The sequence below is a fragment of the Chelmon rostratus genome, chromosome 3 (genome assembly GCF_017976325.1).
Source record: "Chelmon rostratus isolate fCheRos1 chromosome 3, fCheRos1.pri, whole genome shotgun sequence".
In the NCBI taxonomy this organism is placed as follows: domain Eukaryota; kingdom Metazoa; phylum Chordata; class Actinopteri; order Chaetodontiformes; family Chaetodontidae; genus Chelmon; species Chelmon rostratus.
In genome coordinates this window covers 28,835,173-28,851,430 of record NC_055660.1, presented here as the reverse complement: position 1 = coordinate 28,851,430, position 16,258 = coordinate 28,835,173, and the positions used below count along the sequence as shown (strand labels likewise).

The 16,258-nt window shown below is 40.0% G+C and overlaps 1 protein-coding gene across 1 annotated transcript; it reads left to right on the top strand.

Annotated features, from left to right (window-relative positions):
- Positions 1–4,152: 4,152 nt before the first annotated feature.
- tmx2b (thioredoxin-related transmembrane protein 2b) lies at positions 4,153–13,643 on the top strand. The gene is made up of 8 exons (XM_041933207.1): positions 4,153–4,416; positions 5,560–5,620; positions 7,046–7,159; positions 8,259–8,335; positions 8,436–8,542; positions 8,628–8,693; positions 8,825–8,954; positions 10,614–13,643. The coding sequence occupies exons 1-8, from the start codon at positions 4,228–4,230 to the stop codon at positions 10,791–10,793; spliced, it is 924 nt and encodes a 307-aa protein (XP_041789141.1). The 5' UTR covers positions 4,153–4,227; the 3' UTR covers positions 10,794–13,643.
- The last annotated feature ends 2,615 nt before the right edge of the window (positions 13,644–16,258 follow it).

The window sequence follows — 16,258 nt, the reverse complement described above, 5'->3', positions numbered from 1 at the left end:
ACCTTAAATACGGAACAAGTTAGTGTTTTGTGATACTGTTAAAGGTTTTTTTTTTAAGAGCCATAAATGACGGCTATGTTTTCAGTAATGATTAATACTCAAATACACACACATACACACACAAAATGTTATTCTTTTTTCCAGTGTAAATGTTTAACTGTTTGTGAATATTGAATGTTTTTGTCTGATAATGGCCATTTGAATATTGCAACTCTCAATATATCAACATTTTTACTTTGGGAACAATAAGATGAGTCTGAGGTGAATGTAATTTTTAAATAAGAACTGAGCAACTGAGAGAAATAAAATGAAATGACACAGACTAAATGAAATACATATACAAGTCTGGTTTATTGTGTTAATAACAACAAAAAATTGTAGTTTTTATAGTCTGCGACTACACCAAAAGGCACTTTTGTGCGATATCAAAAGTGCCTGCGATATGGTTTATGTGTGATATCAAAATGATATAAGAAGACATTTCAGTAGGATGTGACCAAGTAGATTTATTTCAGTTAATGACATCATACTTTTTAGAAAATTTATTTTTTCTTTTCATGGTTTATTTCTTTCCGTGTGATTATCTGGAGGACCGACTTTCACCTCGTTTACATTTATTGTACACAACCAGGACTCTTACTTCGAAGACAAATTAAAACTTCCTGTATGTTTTTCTCTAACTCTGTCGAGCTTGACACTTGGCACACATACGCCTGGGCTGGCTAAGCGGCTCTGATTGGAGCAGATGAGAAGGCAGAATCAAACCATGACAACCGATCTGGAATCAGTTTTTCTCTGCCTAGCCACGGGGTTGGAAGGGAGATTTGCAACAACAAAACCTATCCCAGACCAGCTGCTGAGTCGGAAGTAGAGCAATGTGACAATGACACATATTTTAATCTTGAAATAAATAAATAAGGTAAGAATTAAAAAAAGATCACTATAAAACACTGTAATATTAACAACAACAAAGGAGAATTTATTTTGAGAATGATTGAATGAAACAGACGAAAGATACAGCATCTTCCATGAGATTTCCTGTCGTTCCTCTTCCTCCTCCTGCTGTGTGCTACTGACATGAATTTCCTGTTCACGTTGGAGGAAGTGATGAGGGAACTGTGCACGCGCCCACGGGACAACACTGCTCACAGTGCAGCACCAGATTTTATCAAATCACTTTGGCCTGGATGAAGTCAAGCTTTCCTTTAAACAATGGGACAATGCTGCTGCCCTATCAAATAAATGCATATTCTCATGCAGTTTTATCACAGGAAATATATAAAATATGTTTGATGTAGCCATGTGATATCAGAAGAAAATGCAACTATAACTAAATATTCCAATGAAACAATATTTTCTGGCACAATAATAAAGGATTGAAAGCGATGTCAGTGTTGGTTGGTTTAAAGGCTGCGAGGATGAAGTTATGGTTTGGTTTCATCTGGAGGAGCAATACACCCTGTTTTTATGACCTCACTTTTTTATTGTCATAGTGCTTGTCATGATGGAGGATGCACGTGTAGAGATTCTTTGGTGAACATAAAAACTCAGATGGCTGAAACTGTAGAGAAAACAAAAACCGAGATACCACGATTCATTTATGTTTCAAGAAATGGAGTTTGTATTTATGCCACCGCTGATTTATTTGAATGCAAACATGAAGAGAGACATAGACAGATAAAAGACCAAAGACAATCAAATCTGAAATGTACAAATATTTACAAATGCTATTTGGAACATTATCCTGGTAACTGTCCCTCTGGTGTTTGATTTGATTCATGTGATTGGAAACATCAGATTTAAAGGCCTTTTTGAAGGTGTCTTTTTCCACCTCAGCGCACGTGGAAACTCATCAGCAACGAAAACACCATCGACAACAAACCTTTGTCAAATCCACAAATGTAGAGCTCATAAATCCAAAATCCACACAAGAAGCTGGTGAATCACACAAGATGATGTCATTCCAGAGCAGACACCGCTACATACATGTGCTGCGTTCACATCACGTGGGAAAATTGGGACAAGAAAAAAGGAGCGTTCTCACTTTCACTTTTGGAGCCATCCACACACCATGATAGAGGTTTCACTTGCTGACGATACGTTTTAGATACTGGAAAAACACAATCCATTCTGATGTGAGGGGATCAGATCATTGTGAGATAGCATCCGCTTCAGCTGGAGTGAATATTTCTTTCTTTCTCACAGCTCAGAAATACTGTTGTACCCATTGTCTGTCAAGACACCATCCGTGCCTCCTTTTCAAACAGAGGCTTTGTGTGGAAGCCTGTTTGTGCCAGGAAAACAAGTAACACACAAACAATAACAACAACATCAGTGAAAGTGGAAATGATGAGATGATATGTCAGAATTCTGGCTGTGACTGCTTCATGATTTTGACTTTGTATCAAAATTCATAGTGGGGCTGACACATTATGTCAGAATTTTGACATACATAGTCAGAGTTATGACTTAACACAAGTACTCCTATTTTCTATCGTCTCTCTTCTTACACCCTTTTTTTCCCTTTTCCTGGCAGAAATGCTGACAGGACTTGCAAATTAAACAACACAATAACAGTTTAGACTGTTCAGCCAGTGTAGTAGCAGAAAGCAGGAGCCAACCAACCTTTTACAAATGTACTCCATGATTGTTTTAGCAGCCTTTCAAAGTCTTAAACTTCCTCCCAGCTTAGCGTTTGTCAAAAAGACCTACATGTTTCATGGTGACTCGCTGTCATGGCTTACAGGGACACTGCAGTGTTCAAATACCCATACTGCTACACTACTTAGTACGCCAGGAAAAGATTTAGCATGTCCCAATAATATAGTACATCAAATGCAGTATGCCAAAATTACCAGGATGGCATCTGGTCACATTTTGCTGCACACAAGCCAGCACGCTTTTCTGGTGATTCACAGGCCCAATCCTCTGTGCAGTGGAAGATCACAGACAGATGACAGCTCATTGGCAGATGACAGCGGACAGCACATTTAAGTGTAAGTCCTACAAATGTTTCGCAACTCGTGTGTATAATTAATACATGAATATACTATTACTGCACAAAGCGTAAGAGATATATAAGTAAGAGGTTCAAAGTTCAAAGTACAATGTTATGACTCAGTAGTATATAAGTATGTATGTCCCAGTTGTATGCATGCTGCATGCACCAATACATAGTTTGTAAGGGAAGCTGCAGTTCATACTAAAATCAGAGAGAATTTGGAAGGTAGCCTTGAATAACAGAGCCATCATTACTGGTGTTAGTAACAGCCATGCTTTTGCTATTATGACCAGTCAAGTCTGCTGTGAAAAAGGCTTCAGTTAATAGAAGATCTGATGAATCAAAGTGTTTATTCATGAGTTGCTATTTATATACATACATATCACATATGTGCTATCTTTAAACGTGACAATGATCCACCTGTCTGCATCCACAGAATAATTCTATTTGGGGCTGGATGTGCACAGCATGTACTTTTATGATCTCTGACACTCTGAGAGCCCCTGAGCTGTCCTGAGTGAATACTGGACCAAGAAACGCTGGTAGACAAAGAAGTGAATTATGACTTATTATCAATTATGATGATTATGAGCATTACATCCAAGTTTAGCCACCCATAATGTAAATTAATAAATATAAGGCCAATGGGACAGGCGCTATTATTGCAATGAACCAATCAGCAATGTTTATTGAAACCTGTTCTCTGCCCTAACCAATCAGCGCCTGTTATACCACATTCGTCCTGATTGACCTCCGCACCTCTTTCCGCTTCTTTAAGTGAGGACTTCTTTACAATTTTGCCGACTACAAACTGCAAAGCTGAACCAAGCGGCCAAGAGTTAACACAGTTACACAGGAAGTTGCGCTGTATACCTTCATATTAAAAGTAGATGTATTCGGAACATAACAACATATGGGTTAGAAAACGCCCTCGTAGGGATAAAGAGCACACAAACATATTAAGAGATACGGCAAAATGTAGTTAATTACTTATAATACATTTAACAATGCAATAAAATACACACGGTGCATGGCATGTAATTATGAGCGGTTTTATTTTAACATCTGGCTAAACCAGAAGCGGTATTTCCGGCTACTTTGAGACTGTTTAACATCCATCTAGCTAGCATCGAGCATTCACATTGAGCTAACGGCTCCATCCATTGGCGTCGGTGTTTTCAGGAGTCAGTTATCGTCGTAGTTGTAGCGCCACGGTTAAATAGAAAATGGCTCTATTAACGCCGTTACTCGCTTTCCTGTACCACCTCCCGCAGGTGTATAAGTGGCTGCTGAAGCCGTACTATATAGCTTCGCTCTTCATGTCTATAGCCTTTCTAGCTGTTCGCAAGACGCCTGGTATCTGCGACCATCTGGCCACACAGCGAGAGGACGGCAACTCCTGCGACTTTGACTGGGTCCGTAGAAAATTCCAGAAAATCACAAATTGCTTTTCAAGAGTTGGTATCAACTAAAGTTGGCTAGCTAGCTGTTCAGTGAATGGACACATTTGTATGTCGTTAGACAGGCTGCCAGCAAGGGCCAGGTGACATTAGCTGTACGAGGCTATGGGGAGAGAATGACAGGCCAAACTACGGCCAAAATCCTGCTAATTTATACTGTTTTACTTATTGACAGAGATGTTCAAATCAGAAAATGTTATTTCCAAATCACCGCCATTCATTAAGGTAGCATTTTATATACGGCTTACATAGACTATGTAAATCGTCGTCTTTCTAAATACAGAAATAATTTGTAGGTCGTCGCATTTCGCCGTTCAGTATTAGTTTAGCCAGCTAACGTTAGCAAGATTTTTGACGTCCTTTAACATCAGTTAGGTGAAGTTGCAGAATTGCGAGGAGAATCCTTAATCGTTACAGGGGAGTATGCTGGTCAAGGTTTTTATAAAAACATAAACCAAATGGTGTGATGACTGCCGAATTTAACGTTAATATCCCAGCTAAACTTTTACGAGCGGTATGTCTCAAGCTCCTACACGTGAATCTATGTCGACAAGCAAATGTCTTAAAACTCTTGGATTTTTTGTGGAGTTTGTTGTGACATTTTTGCCATTCGAGAAGGTAGACTTTGACAGCAGCGGTGGCCTCTGTGATGCTCCAGTAGCTGCTGCAGAAGCCTGGAGACGAAGTATTCCGTCATTAACGTTGTAGCTCTTGGGAGGGGATGTTGTGGTATGCCCACCTGCTGAAACTGCAAACATCCTGCACCATGCACTGTAGGGTGTAGTTCATGTACGAAGTGATTTTATAATGAATAAATCAGCAGGAAGATACTGTGTTATCACCATTATTAGTTGACACTGTCTCCATGCTGTCTGTCCCCTGCTGGCTCATTATACAGTTGTGGTGTTACAAAGTGTCCACAGGTCTGGTTTTATGAGAAGTTCATGTGTGTATTGTGTTTAAAAGTACTGAGTAGTCTGACATCATGGTCTCCCATTGTGATCTAAATGCTCTTAAAGATGTCTCTCCACTCTGACGATAGTACAGTAATCTGTCTTGTTTGACCACAGTTAAGACATGTCTTGTTTGCGTTCTCAGAGAGAGGTGGAGATCCTCATGTTCCTCAGTGCCATTGTCATGATGAAGAACAGACGAGCGAGTGAGTAAATGCCTTCTTTTGTATTTTGTTCTGAATTAATTTTTTCTCAGCAGCAATATGGTGGTGTGCCATTGGATAACCTGATGCACGTGTGATAATGGTACACCCTCTAACCATGACCTACATAAAGTCAGTAGTTGCGTTTCCATTGCCCCTAGAAATGCGCAAATCCTAAATATCGCAATTAAAAACGGTAATGGAAACACCTAAATTTTGAAAATCCTCTCAAATATCGCAAAAACATTTTTACGCTCTCATGAGGTGGTTTTTCAGACGTGTCGATATTTAGGTGTATCGCAAAAGTGTAATGGAAACACTTTTTTCGCATTTACACGTCTCCGAGGTCAGCGGACTCCCCGTTTCAGGCCGGCCGCATGCAGTCAGATATAACGTCGTCAATTTTGTAGTGTTTGTATGTTTTCTGGATCTCAATAAGTAGCAGACAAAAACACAACAGCTGTTCCAGCTGTCATGCTGGCTGATCTGTTAAAGACAATCTGACAGCTGTAATCTCGTCCTGTGCGCACTTTGCAAAATCTAATCAGTTAGTTTTCATTAATCGTGAGATGAACTAACCTCAGCTATGTGGGAGACATGCGTGCACGCCATTAACTTTAATATTTACACATAATTGCTGATAGAAAATATGTTGAAAGGACACTTCAGTAATTCACAGTCCTGTATTCTGCTGCTGCTCCGCCGGCGCGAGCTGACGCTGTCAGAGCGAGCCTCGTGTAATAACAAAGTGATAAATAATAAGCCATTAAAATCAGTGATCACTCTAAGTCGACAGATCATTTCTTAATTTCATTTCTTTTGTGCATTAGAGTATGCACAATCCTACAAGGCCAGGAGTACGCATGTGCTTTTTAATTATAAGGCTTTGTGTTAAGTTTTACTGACGCACAGCACGCACACACATCTCGCGGGACGTCCAAGAACTTACGAGAATTTCGGCTGGTTCGCAAAACACTGTTCAATGGAAACATTTGCAAATCGCATTCGAACTTTGCTGAAATTTCAGAAATGTCACTTTTATTTTGCAACAACTCTAATAGAAATGCAACTGCTCATAAAGATAGTGAATCTTATGTGACAAGATGAAACCAATGCCCACAACCAAACATCATTCTTAAACTGTCAGATATCTGTCTTTCAGTGTCATCTTCTGCTTGGCAGGTTGTTTACTATAATAGCTGTTTTTTTTCAGTGGAAAATCATGAAATGAATAGAATTCTACAAGAAAGTCATTAAATTCAATGAATTGTCTTCCTCTAAGCTTACAATATTATATTTTACTGAATAAGAGCCATCGTTATATTTGGTTAGCACATACTGACAGTCTTGCATCTGCAATCATTAGCATCATTATTTCTTGCTAATTTAAATGTTTTACTGAATGAAATTTGTATCTGTTCATGTCAGTAACTGTGGAGCAGCATGTGGGCAACATCATCCTGTTCAGCAAAGTGGCAAATGTCATCCTGTTCTTCAGACTGGACATCAGGATGGGCCTGCTCTACCTGACACTCTGCATAGGTCAGTCCAACCTTCACTGTTGCATACGTACATCAGCTGACTCTTCAGTTTCCTGCTTGATGAATCTAAGAACAGAGTCCGGTTTGTCAGATGTGGCTTAAAGTCTGGTGACATGATATATTTTTCTTATTGTCAACAAATCCATTTAAAGACTGAAACCAACAATGAATGCATCCTGGTAACAAGTGATTTGTATGTATGCAGAGCTTCTCTTTTTCCTCTGTGCCACTATTAAACACTATTTAAAAGACATCAGTGAGCCACACTGTTGCACTGCCAGCAAGTGACAAGTTCCTTCATTACCATGAACACACACACTGGTGAAAATAGTCCCCTCCTGTTTGAGTAACGTTTTCTAAGAACTACAGTGAGCCACTGTTAGAGTAAATTACTGAACATTTAAAAAAAATAATGAGGAGTTTTAAAGATGGAAGCCACAGACAGTGAAGAGAAGTCAGAAATACTGAGGAATATTGTTGGCTGGGTCTGCATATGGGATTTTGTTTACAATACTAATCCAGGCTAACATGATGTTAACCACATAAAACGATCCTGTTAATTCTAGCCTGGTAACACCCAGATGCTCCTTTGGAGATGCTCAAAGGGCAACTTGACAGTAAAAGACATGAACATGCTGGCATTTAAGTAGAGATTTTATAAAATGTATTATCCAACTATAGTGTCCAACTATTTCTGATAAGTGCCAGTGGTGGCATCAGCCCCCAGATATCTGTATCCATCGGGCTCTAAGCTACAGTGAGCAGAGTCCTAACACACAGAGAAGAAAATGATGAAATGTTATCAATTAATCTGGTGATTACTGTTTCAAGTAACAGTTCAGTCTGTAAGGTGCCCACTGCAATTTTCTAGAACCCAAGGTGACATCTTTACATCACAACGACGGAAAACAAAGAAAACAAACATGTTTTATTTTCAAAGTGTGAAAAGAGTGTGAGGTATGTTTGCTCTAGAAATAACTTGGAAGATAAAACTATTAAATTTGTGTCAGTTCAGTAAATAAACTAATCGTTTCAGAACTAATTCTGCAAGTATTGTCACAGACAAAAACCTCATGTTTTCCTCTTCTGTTGCTTCTCAGTGTTTTTGATGACCTGTAAGCCTCCTCTTTACATGGGACCAGAGTACATCAAATACTTCAGCGACAAAACCATTGATGTGAGTAGAAGTGGTAGGATTTTTAATAGCAGCTTGTTCATGACAAAGATCTGTACAGTTCATTTTCAGTGATAAATCCAAATTGTTTGTGTGAGTCCAGGATGAGCTGGACAGGGACACTCGTGTGACGTGGATCGTTGAGTTTTTCGCCAACTGGTCTCCAGAGTGCCAGTCCTTTGCTTCCGTCTATGCTGATCTGTCTCTGAAGTAAGACTCCATCCACCCACCCAGTAGAAGTATTCAGTGCACTCATTAACAAGAACAAGAGAACTTTAAGTGCTTTGTGTTTCAGGTATAACTGTGCTGGCCTCAAGTTTGGCAAAGTGGACATCGGGCGTTATGGAGAGGTTTCCAAGAAGTAAGGCATTTGATTTCTTTGTTTTTTATTCTCTTTTGTCCTCAAGTGTCTTTGATTGATGTTTTTTTTTTTCATAGAGGACTAACTAGCAATGTGAACATGTCTCATTTGGATTGAATTCTGTTCTGTAGGTACAAGGTGTCCACATCTCCGCTGTCCAAACAGCTTCCCTCCTTGGTGTTGTTTCAGGGAGGGAAGGAGGTGATGCGGCGCCCCCAGGTGGACAAGAAGGGCAGAGCAGTGTCCTGGAGCTTCACTGAGGTCAGGCTGGACAGTAGATAAATGAATGTATATATCTGTCTACACACACACACACACACACACACACACACACACACACACACACAGTCCTGTCAGTTTTTAATGCAGTGCCTTCTGTCTGTTGCTGTTTTCAACAGCAGTTGAACTGTCAGTGACATTTTTCAGAGTGTAGTTTCTGCACCTTATTTAACATTTGATACTTAACTCTTCAACTGAATGCTTATTGTGGGTGGGAGGAAAAAAGATGGATTTGAACAATAATCATGATTCTCATCTTCTATGGTTTTCAATCAAATAACAAATCCCCCAAAATCCATTTTTTGTAATAATAACATTGCATTGGTGTATCTGAACTGCAAGGGCACAACAGAGCACCTGGACAGTGTACAGTGCACACATTCTAGCATTATCTTGCATTTTAACTGTTTGGATTTAATAACTTCATTGCAGAGCGAAACAACAAAGACCAAACGAGACAGCTAACCAACACATTCAAAACAGCAGAGCACTCCGCCTTTTGTGTTATGTTATCTTGTCTCTGCGTTGTATTCAATTAAATATAGTAGAAAAGGAACTGCACATCATTGCATTCTGTTTTTATTTACATTGTACACAGCATCCCAACTCTTTTGGAACAGGGTTGTAGCCTAAAGTTACAAAAGTGGCTTGACTGAAATCAGAAACCAGCCCAAGAATCTGTGTTCAATGCCAACGTTTAATGCTCAGTACTGTGGACACATTATGGTCAGTTATAACAGGTATACAGGCTTTACACCAAGCGCCATTGAACAGTTATTTTGGAAGAGTCTTTCTGTCTGCACAGTGTCACCAAAGCCAGAGATTCAGTTTACACTTGTAGAAAATGAAATGACTGCTTTAGAGCAGTTTACAGCCACTGGTTATAGGACAACTCTGAGTTCACTTCTTGCTTTAAGTAACTTTTGTGTTGCACCTCAAATCAGCATTTAATTTTTTTTGTATTGTCATAATCATTCCATATCAACTTTTAGATCTTCTATATAAATTAAATATCCTTTGATAAGCTGGAGACTGAATCCATTTCATCTGTGTATCAGATGAGCTACAGGGGTCCAGCTTCGGCTTATCAGGCATCAGCAGCTCAACCTCTCAGATCTGGGTTTCCATTTAAGGAGAAAGAATGTAGCAGTCAGTCTTACAGTATGTGTTTTATCTGGCAAAGGGTCTACACACAGACGAAAACACTGACACACATGTACACTCCCCCCAGCTCACATGGATTTATACACTACCATGCCCCACACACACAAACACCTACACTGTGCTCTATAAATAAACTGTCCACTCTGACTCCGACCACACGTGTGACTAAACCAGCCTAAATGAAGGTTTGACTTGTTGCCTGGACAATTTCAACGTCCTTGGACTCTTGGCTTAAGACCTCTTGTTTCATTAGGACACCATTCGTTGAACACACCTGCGGCTGCAATGCAGGGACTGATTTTTCTGCTGCATCAATGCAACATAGTGCAAACACTTAACATGGTTGGGTCATTGTAGGTTTCTGAAAGCTGACTTCAGGAATGGTAATCCATGCCAAATGCTGAATGGTTTTGATTTTCTTGAATTTAAACTTTCAAATAAACTCAGATCAGCAACATCTCTGTCACTTGTCACCAGGAGAACATCATCCGAGAGTTCAACCTGAACGAACTCTACCAGAAATCCAAGAAGCTCAACAAGACCAAAGGGGACAAGGTCAGCCAGTCCCAGTTCCCACCGGTCCCTGAGGAGGAGGAGCCCGAGCAGCAAGAGGCCGCCACCCAGGGCCAGGAGTCTGAATCCAAGAAGGACAAATAGGATGGTTTGTGTCACTCTTTGGACTTCTGGATAGAGCTTGTGGCTCTTCTTCCCTCTCCTCTTCAGTGTTTTTTCTTTTTTCTTTTTTTTTTTTTTGAGCTCATGAATCAGAACAGGACTGGTGTCACTGTGGATCATAGTGTCCCTCCATCCCCCGTGAAAGAAAAACGAGAGAAAAAGTCCAGGCTTCATAGTTAGTTTGTGTTTTTAAGGCCACATGCGAGTGCCTGGACTTTTTTTTTCAGCCATAAGAAGTAAACTCGCCACAGTACCATTTAACACTAAAACTCCTTAAACCCAAACATGTGACACTGGTGCAGCTACAGTGACTTCAGTCTGTCCCTTTATTAAATAACAAAAAGATCAAATATACGCTTAAGAGGAGCAGCAGACTGGGATACAGCAAACCAGCTTCTGAAGGGGGTCATCATGTTAAAACACGGTCCAATATATGAGTGTAAGGTCTGGAAATAAGACCCCGTGCACTGCATTATGAGAGTCTACACCACTTTTCTGATGGGTAAAGCTGTGAGATTGAGTGGCGTCTAATTTAGGAGAGTTCTTACTAATGAACACTGAATGTGATGCTAGATTTTATTTTTAATCATTCTATGATTAACTGCTTATTCATGTAAACTAAGTTGTAACTGGGCGGCACACAGCAGGTAGGCTGACATAGATTCATTTGCAGTGTTCAACAGTACATTCAGGTTTGTGGTGGTTTTGGCTGGATGACAGATGTCATACTTCAGCACATCTGCATGAGTCGGGTGGTGTTACTCAAGTTTGCTAACAGTTGGACAGCGTCTCTGTTCATTCCTGTGGACTTGATTTCGTGCTGTCATTCAAGTTTTTCTGACCCAACATTCCTTCGGTTTCCTCTTATTTTATTTCCACAGGTCCCAACTGTCCTTTGTTTGTTGCTTTTTTTATTTTGTGAACTTGCCTCTCAAACAGAGATGAACCTGACGGTCTTCAGCTCTCTGTTAGCGCGTCATGTTTCCTGCGTTCATGCTGTCATGGCTAACTTGCGAGACATTTTCTTATTGGGAAACTCCATCAGGTTTATACTGATTAGGTCACAGTGTTTTTTGACTACATACATTCTTCTGTTATCAATAAAGCGAACAGTATTTTTATGTTTTTGGAAGCAAGCAGTGCTCGAGCTTCAGCATTCACTGGAACTCTGTATTTCACAGGTTCTCAACCTTTTCTGGCCAGGCACCCAACAATGTCAATGCTTTGTCAATTTAAACATGGAGGAGTCTTCATATTGATTCTTTCAGATGGGGAAACACTGAGCATTTTCATTAATCCTGTACATTGTGTCAACTCACAGTGTACGACAAAACGGGACACTTCAGGCATGACCCCCCTGACACTGCACCTCAAACAACAACCCATCCGTCAGATCAAACTCAAATGTCAATTTTGAGTGTCCTACCGAATTTAGGTTTTATATGTCTTTGCAGCATTCACTGATCGCAGCAGCTACTGTAATCTGAACCCAAACTGTTTCCTAGCAAAGTAATTCTGAAACAGTTGAAATGGAAAAGGTCTGTTGAATGATGATATTTTCCATTTTGAGGCCACACTAGCAGTGTGGTTCTAGGCAGAATCATTGGGTCAGTCTGTCTACCTCTTTGTTCCAGACTGCATACTGTACTTTGGTTTCTGACCAAATACCCGCAGAACTATTGACATTCCTTCTGCCTCAGCTGTACTTTCTATTCATAATTTGTACGTTACCACGGTAACACACAAAACCGAGACGGTGCACAAGGTAAATATTATACCTGCTAAACATTAGCATGTTAGCATTGCCACTGTTAGCATGTTAGCATGCTGACTTTAGCATTTCGCTCAAAACACTGCTTGCAGCTAAGTACAACCAGAGCTGCTAGCATGGTTGTATAATCTAGTCTTGGTTTAATTTCTTTTCTGTCACAGAAACTATCAAATGATTATTGATAAATCGGTCAGAAATCATCAATGGCCCGTCTTCATATCAAGTGATCCCACCTTGGATCCTGACTCTGGGGCTGAGAAACTGGGTGATCGTGGTCGCCGGCAGAGCTCACCTGAAATGTTCCAACATGACATTGGTACCTGTGACTGTCATTAACTGGATATTGAAGACTTTGCACTGTATGGATCCATGAAGCTTATCGCAGCCTTTGCATTTCCTTGTTTCCATTCAGATTTTAATGTCGTGTTTGCTAATCAAACGATGTCAAACACGTGTCCTGTGTATTCTTGCTGAACGCTGGACAAACCCTGGATTCTGTAAAGGTGTGATTAGCTTGATGATGAACTGAGAGCATGTTTGCAGCTTCAAACTGAAGTCTGGTCCTAATGAGATGAGAGGACATTCCATGATTGTCTGAGACATCCACACATCCACTTTGTTTTTATTTATTTATTATTTAGATTTTTTATGAATTGCTTTTACATTTTTAATGATCAGAAAGGCTGTTTTCTTCTGGTCTAAAACAAGAGTTTTAGAGGCTATTGATTTTTTTTCCTGATTCTTGATAACATTCCTCATTATGATTTTGCCCCCCCTCCGGCAGTAAACTGTAAACATATGCATCCATAAACTGTTTAGATTTTCTTTTTGAAGACACTGTGAGTTTATTCCTTAATGATTATTTTAATGACTAAAACTGATTTTCTTATGTATTGTTATGTATTAGTTATTTTGAAATTGATTTGACCTTTTGTCATATTGCATTTCTTTGAGCAGCATTCCGAGGCTTCTATGTGTATTTGCAGTCCAATGAATGGAGAAGAAACACCTCAGAGGTCTGGCCTGTTTTGTTATTCATGCAATAAAGCAATGTGCACATGGTGCGTTTCAGTGCAGCCTTCATTCTTCAGACACGTGCAAACCTTTAGTGTGTCTCATTCCCACATTACACTCAGATGGGTTTGATATGGTTACACAGTGGGCACTGTATATACGTACACTCTTAATGTGTAACCATATACTGTACTAACAGTAAGAAGTGTTACCATTAAAAGACACTGTAATGGTTTGTAGAGCTGAGGGGGACAGTCTGGTTGTACTTCTCTGCAGATGTATCACTAGGAGTGACCACTCTCACACCACACATTCATTTGATCCACCCTTCATGTAAGAATATTGATTGATGCAGCTTCAAAGCCCCCATATGTTGAGCTTGAAAATATCCTTTCCTTTGGTGCCCTTTAGTGGTCATACCGAAAAGTGCACCGTGGGAGACGGCAATGCATAAATCTGACCCCAGGACAGTAAGGTGAAGGGATAGAAAACTAAACCAACAGCACCCATTTCCACTGCGGCTGCTTCAGCTAAAACGTAAAACCATCAGAATGATTTAGTTTGGCAGTTTTCCGTAGCTTCAGCAGTCCAGTTATCATTGTGCTGGGCTGGTGCCAGAAGTGTCAGAAGACTAACTCTAATCTGCATTGCTGCATATAACAAGAGCGACATCTATAGATACAGATATTATTACAGTCAGGACAACGCCATTCACTGGGATCAATAAAGGTCATCTTACCTTATCAAAGTGCTGAACATAAAAAAGAAAAAAAAAACACTGAGCCAGATAGCTTAAGTCTGACGGTGAACCTGTGGTGCAGAAGTCTGATTTTCTGATGGTCCCAGAGAAAAGAGCCACTACACTCCACCTGTTTGTTTTAAGTTTATTATCAATCCTCCAGCCCTGCACCACATTCTCTACATCCATCCATCCACCCACAAACACACACACCACACACACACACACACATTACGCTGTACAGTACACGTATTTGTCATTTCTTTGATTTCTGTTTCCCAGGCCCGTCCTAATCAAACACACACCAACAGCCCAGAGTGTTCACGTCCAACCTGTGCTGCTGAAAGAAGACGGCTTCAATTACAGCGACATGAAAAACAGCTGAAATGGAATACGTAATCATTGATCAGACACAGCTTTCTCTTCCTGTTCCCTTCCCTGACGATACATCATGTGTGCTTCAGCAGAACGTGTTTTATCATTTCCAGTAATAAATCATGTGTGCCTGTGTTTTCCTGTGTGTAGCCTCGACCGGTCACAGGAGGAAAACCTGAAGGTGACACTCAGACATACTTAGTGTACGTCCGTTACGTCTGCCCTTACAAAGTGATGGCAACAACCTGCAGCTGAACACGTCCTGCAATCTGTTGCACCGCTCAGCTGGTTTTGGGACAGCTTTTCAGTTTTTTGCGCTGGTTCAGAGAGAGAGAAAAAAACAAACGTAGGTGTAACTGCACTAAAAGCAGAAGTGAAAGAAGACTGCTTTAGTGCACGCTGCTCTCTTACTGTGCAGCTGAAGCCAAGTTTAATTGGCGCAACAAATTGCTGGACTTCATCTCATGAAACTGAATTCAGAAACATTTGGGAAATTAAAAAAAAAGTTCAGTTTGCTGCCCTTACTCCAAAGAGACAGTCAAGCTGTTTACATGGCTGCTGAGAATGAATATTCCACTTATATTCCATTTTACATGAAGCTGTGAACGAGCACAGCCTCCTTCTTTCAGTCCTTCAACCACCTTCTTGAAAAGGTTGGCGTTGTGATATTTGCATATATCCAAAAACTTGTTAAAATCCAAGTCTTCCATAATGTTTAAACGTTTCTTTTCAGCATGTATCTGTACCACAGTTGCAAACTGTTGGCTAGTTGCCTTGTGTACAATGCACAAAGCTGACTCTCTGTCGTGTGTCGCAGACTGAGACGCACAGTCTGACTGCACTGTACACATGTTTAAAGAATGACATAAACATATCTCACACAGCTGCTCCTAATGTCCAATATACTGTTTACATGATCCGAATCAAATTCACAATGGTGTCATATTGGGAATAATGGTGGATTATGAGTGTGCATGTAAACATAGTCAATGCTAGTTCATGTTCAGCAGGGAAAAGGAGGAGTCAGTGCACGGTTTTACAGGTGGCCACTACATCATTGCTACTTTAGCAACATTTTTTAAGCATTTAACACATTTTCTGAGACAGAGACCCACCTATAAATGTTTCTTTCACCTATGATTTAACTTTACATCAATTCCCATGGCACACATAACTTTGATTCAAAAATACAAAAAGTAAATTTGTGTAAGCTTCTTTAATTGCATCTGGAGCACCTTCATCCATGAATGAAGTTAAATTTACATTAATTTGGAGACCAGAAGGAATTTCACCCGTCTAGTCTACAGTACACTAGCAAAGTGTCGTCGGGCCACTGAGGAGGAAAAAAATACAGCTTCAGAATAAAGTCAAAATATTTTAGAATGAAAAATAACTGTACAGTATAAAGAGTCGAGAAATGCTAAAACAGACGTGATCGAATGTTCTTCGTCTGATCATAACACACATGTTGTGGTCCAAATAGAACCTTTTATTAGAATTTTCGAGGCAATTGCTCAAGGAATTAATTATTCTTACGACCTCTTTATG

What these genes read in the sequence shown, in the direction of transcription:
- tmx2b (XM_041933207.1), top strand. Translation starts at nt 4,228, where the DNA reads ATGGCTCTATTAACGCCGTTACTCGCTTTCCTGTACCACCTCCCGCAG. An exon ending in CTACCTGACACTCTGCATAG is followed by an intron (nt 7,160 to 8,258) that starts GTCAGTCCAACC and finishes GTTGCTTCTCAG; the next exon opens with TGTTTTTGATGACCTGTAAG. An exon ending in TCAGCGACAAAACCATTGAT is followed by an intron (nt 8,336 to 8,435) that starts GTGAGTAGAAGT and finishes GTGTGAGTCCAG; the next exon opens with GATGAGCTGGACAGGGACAC.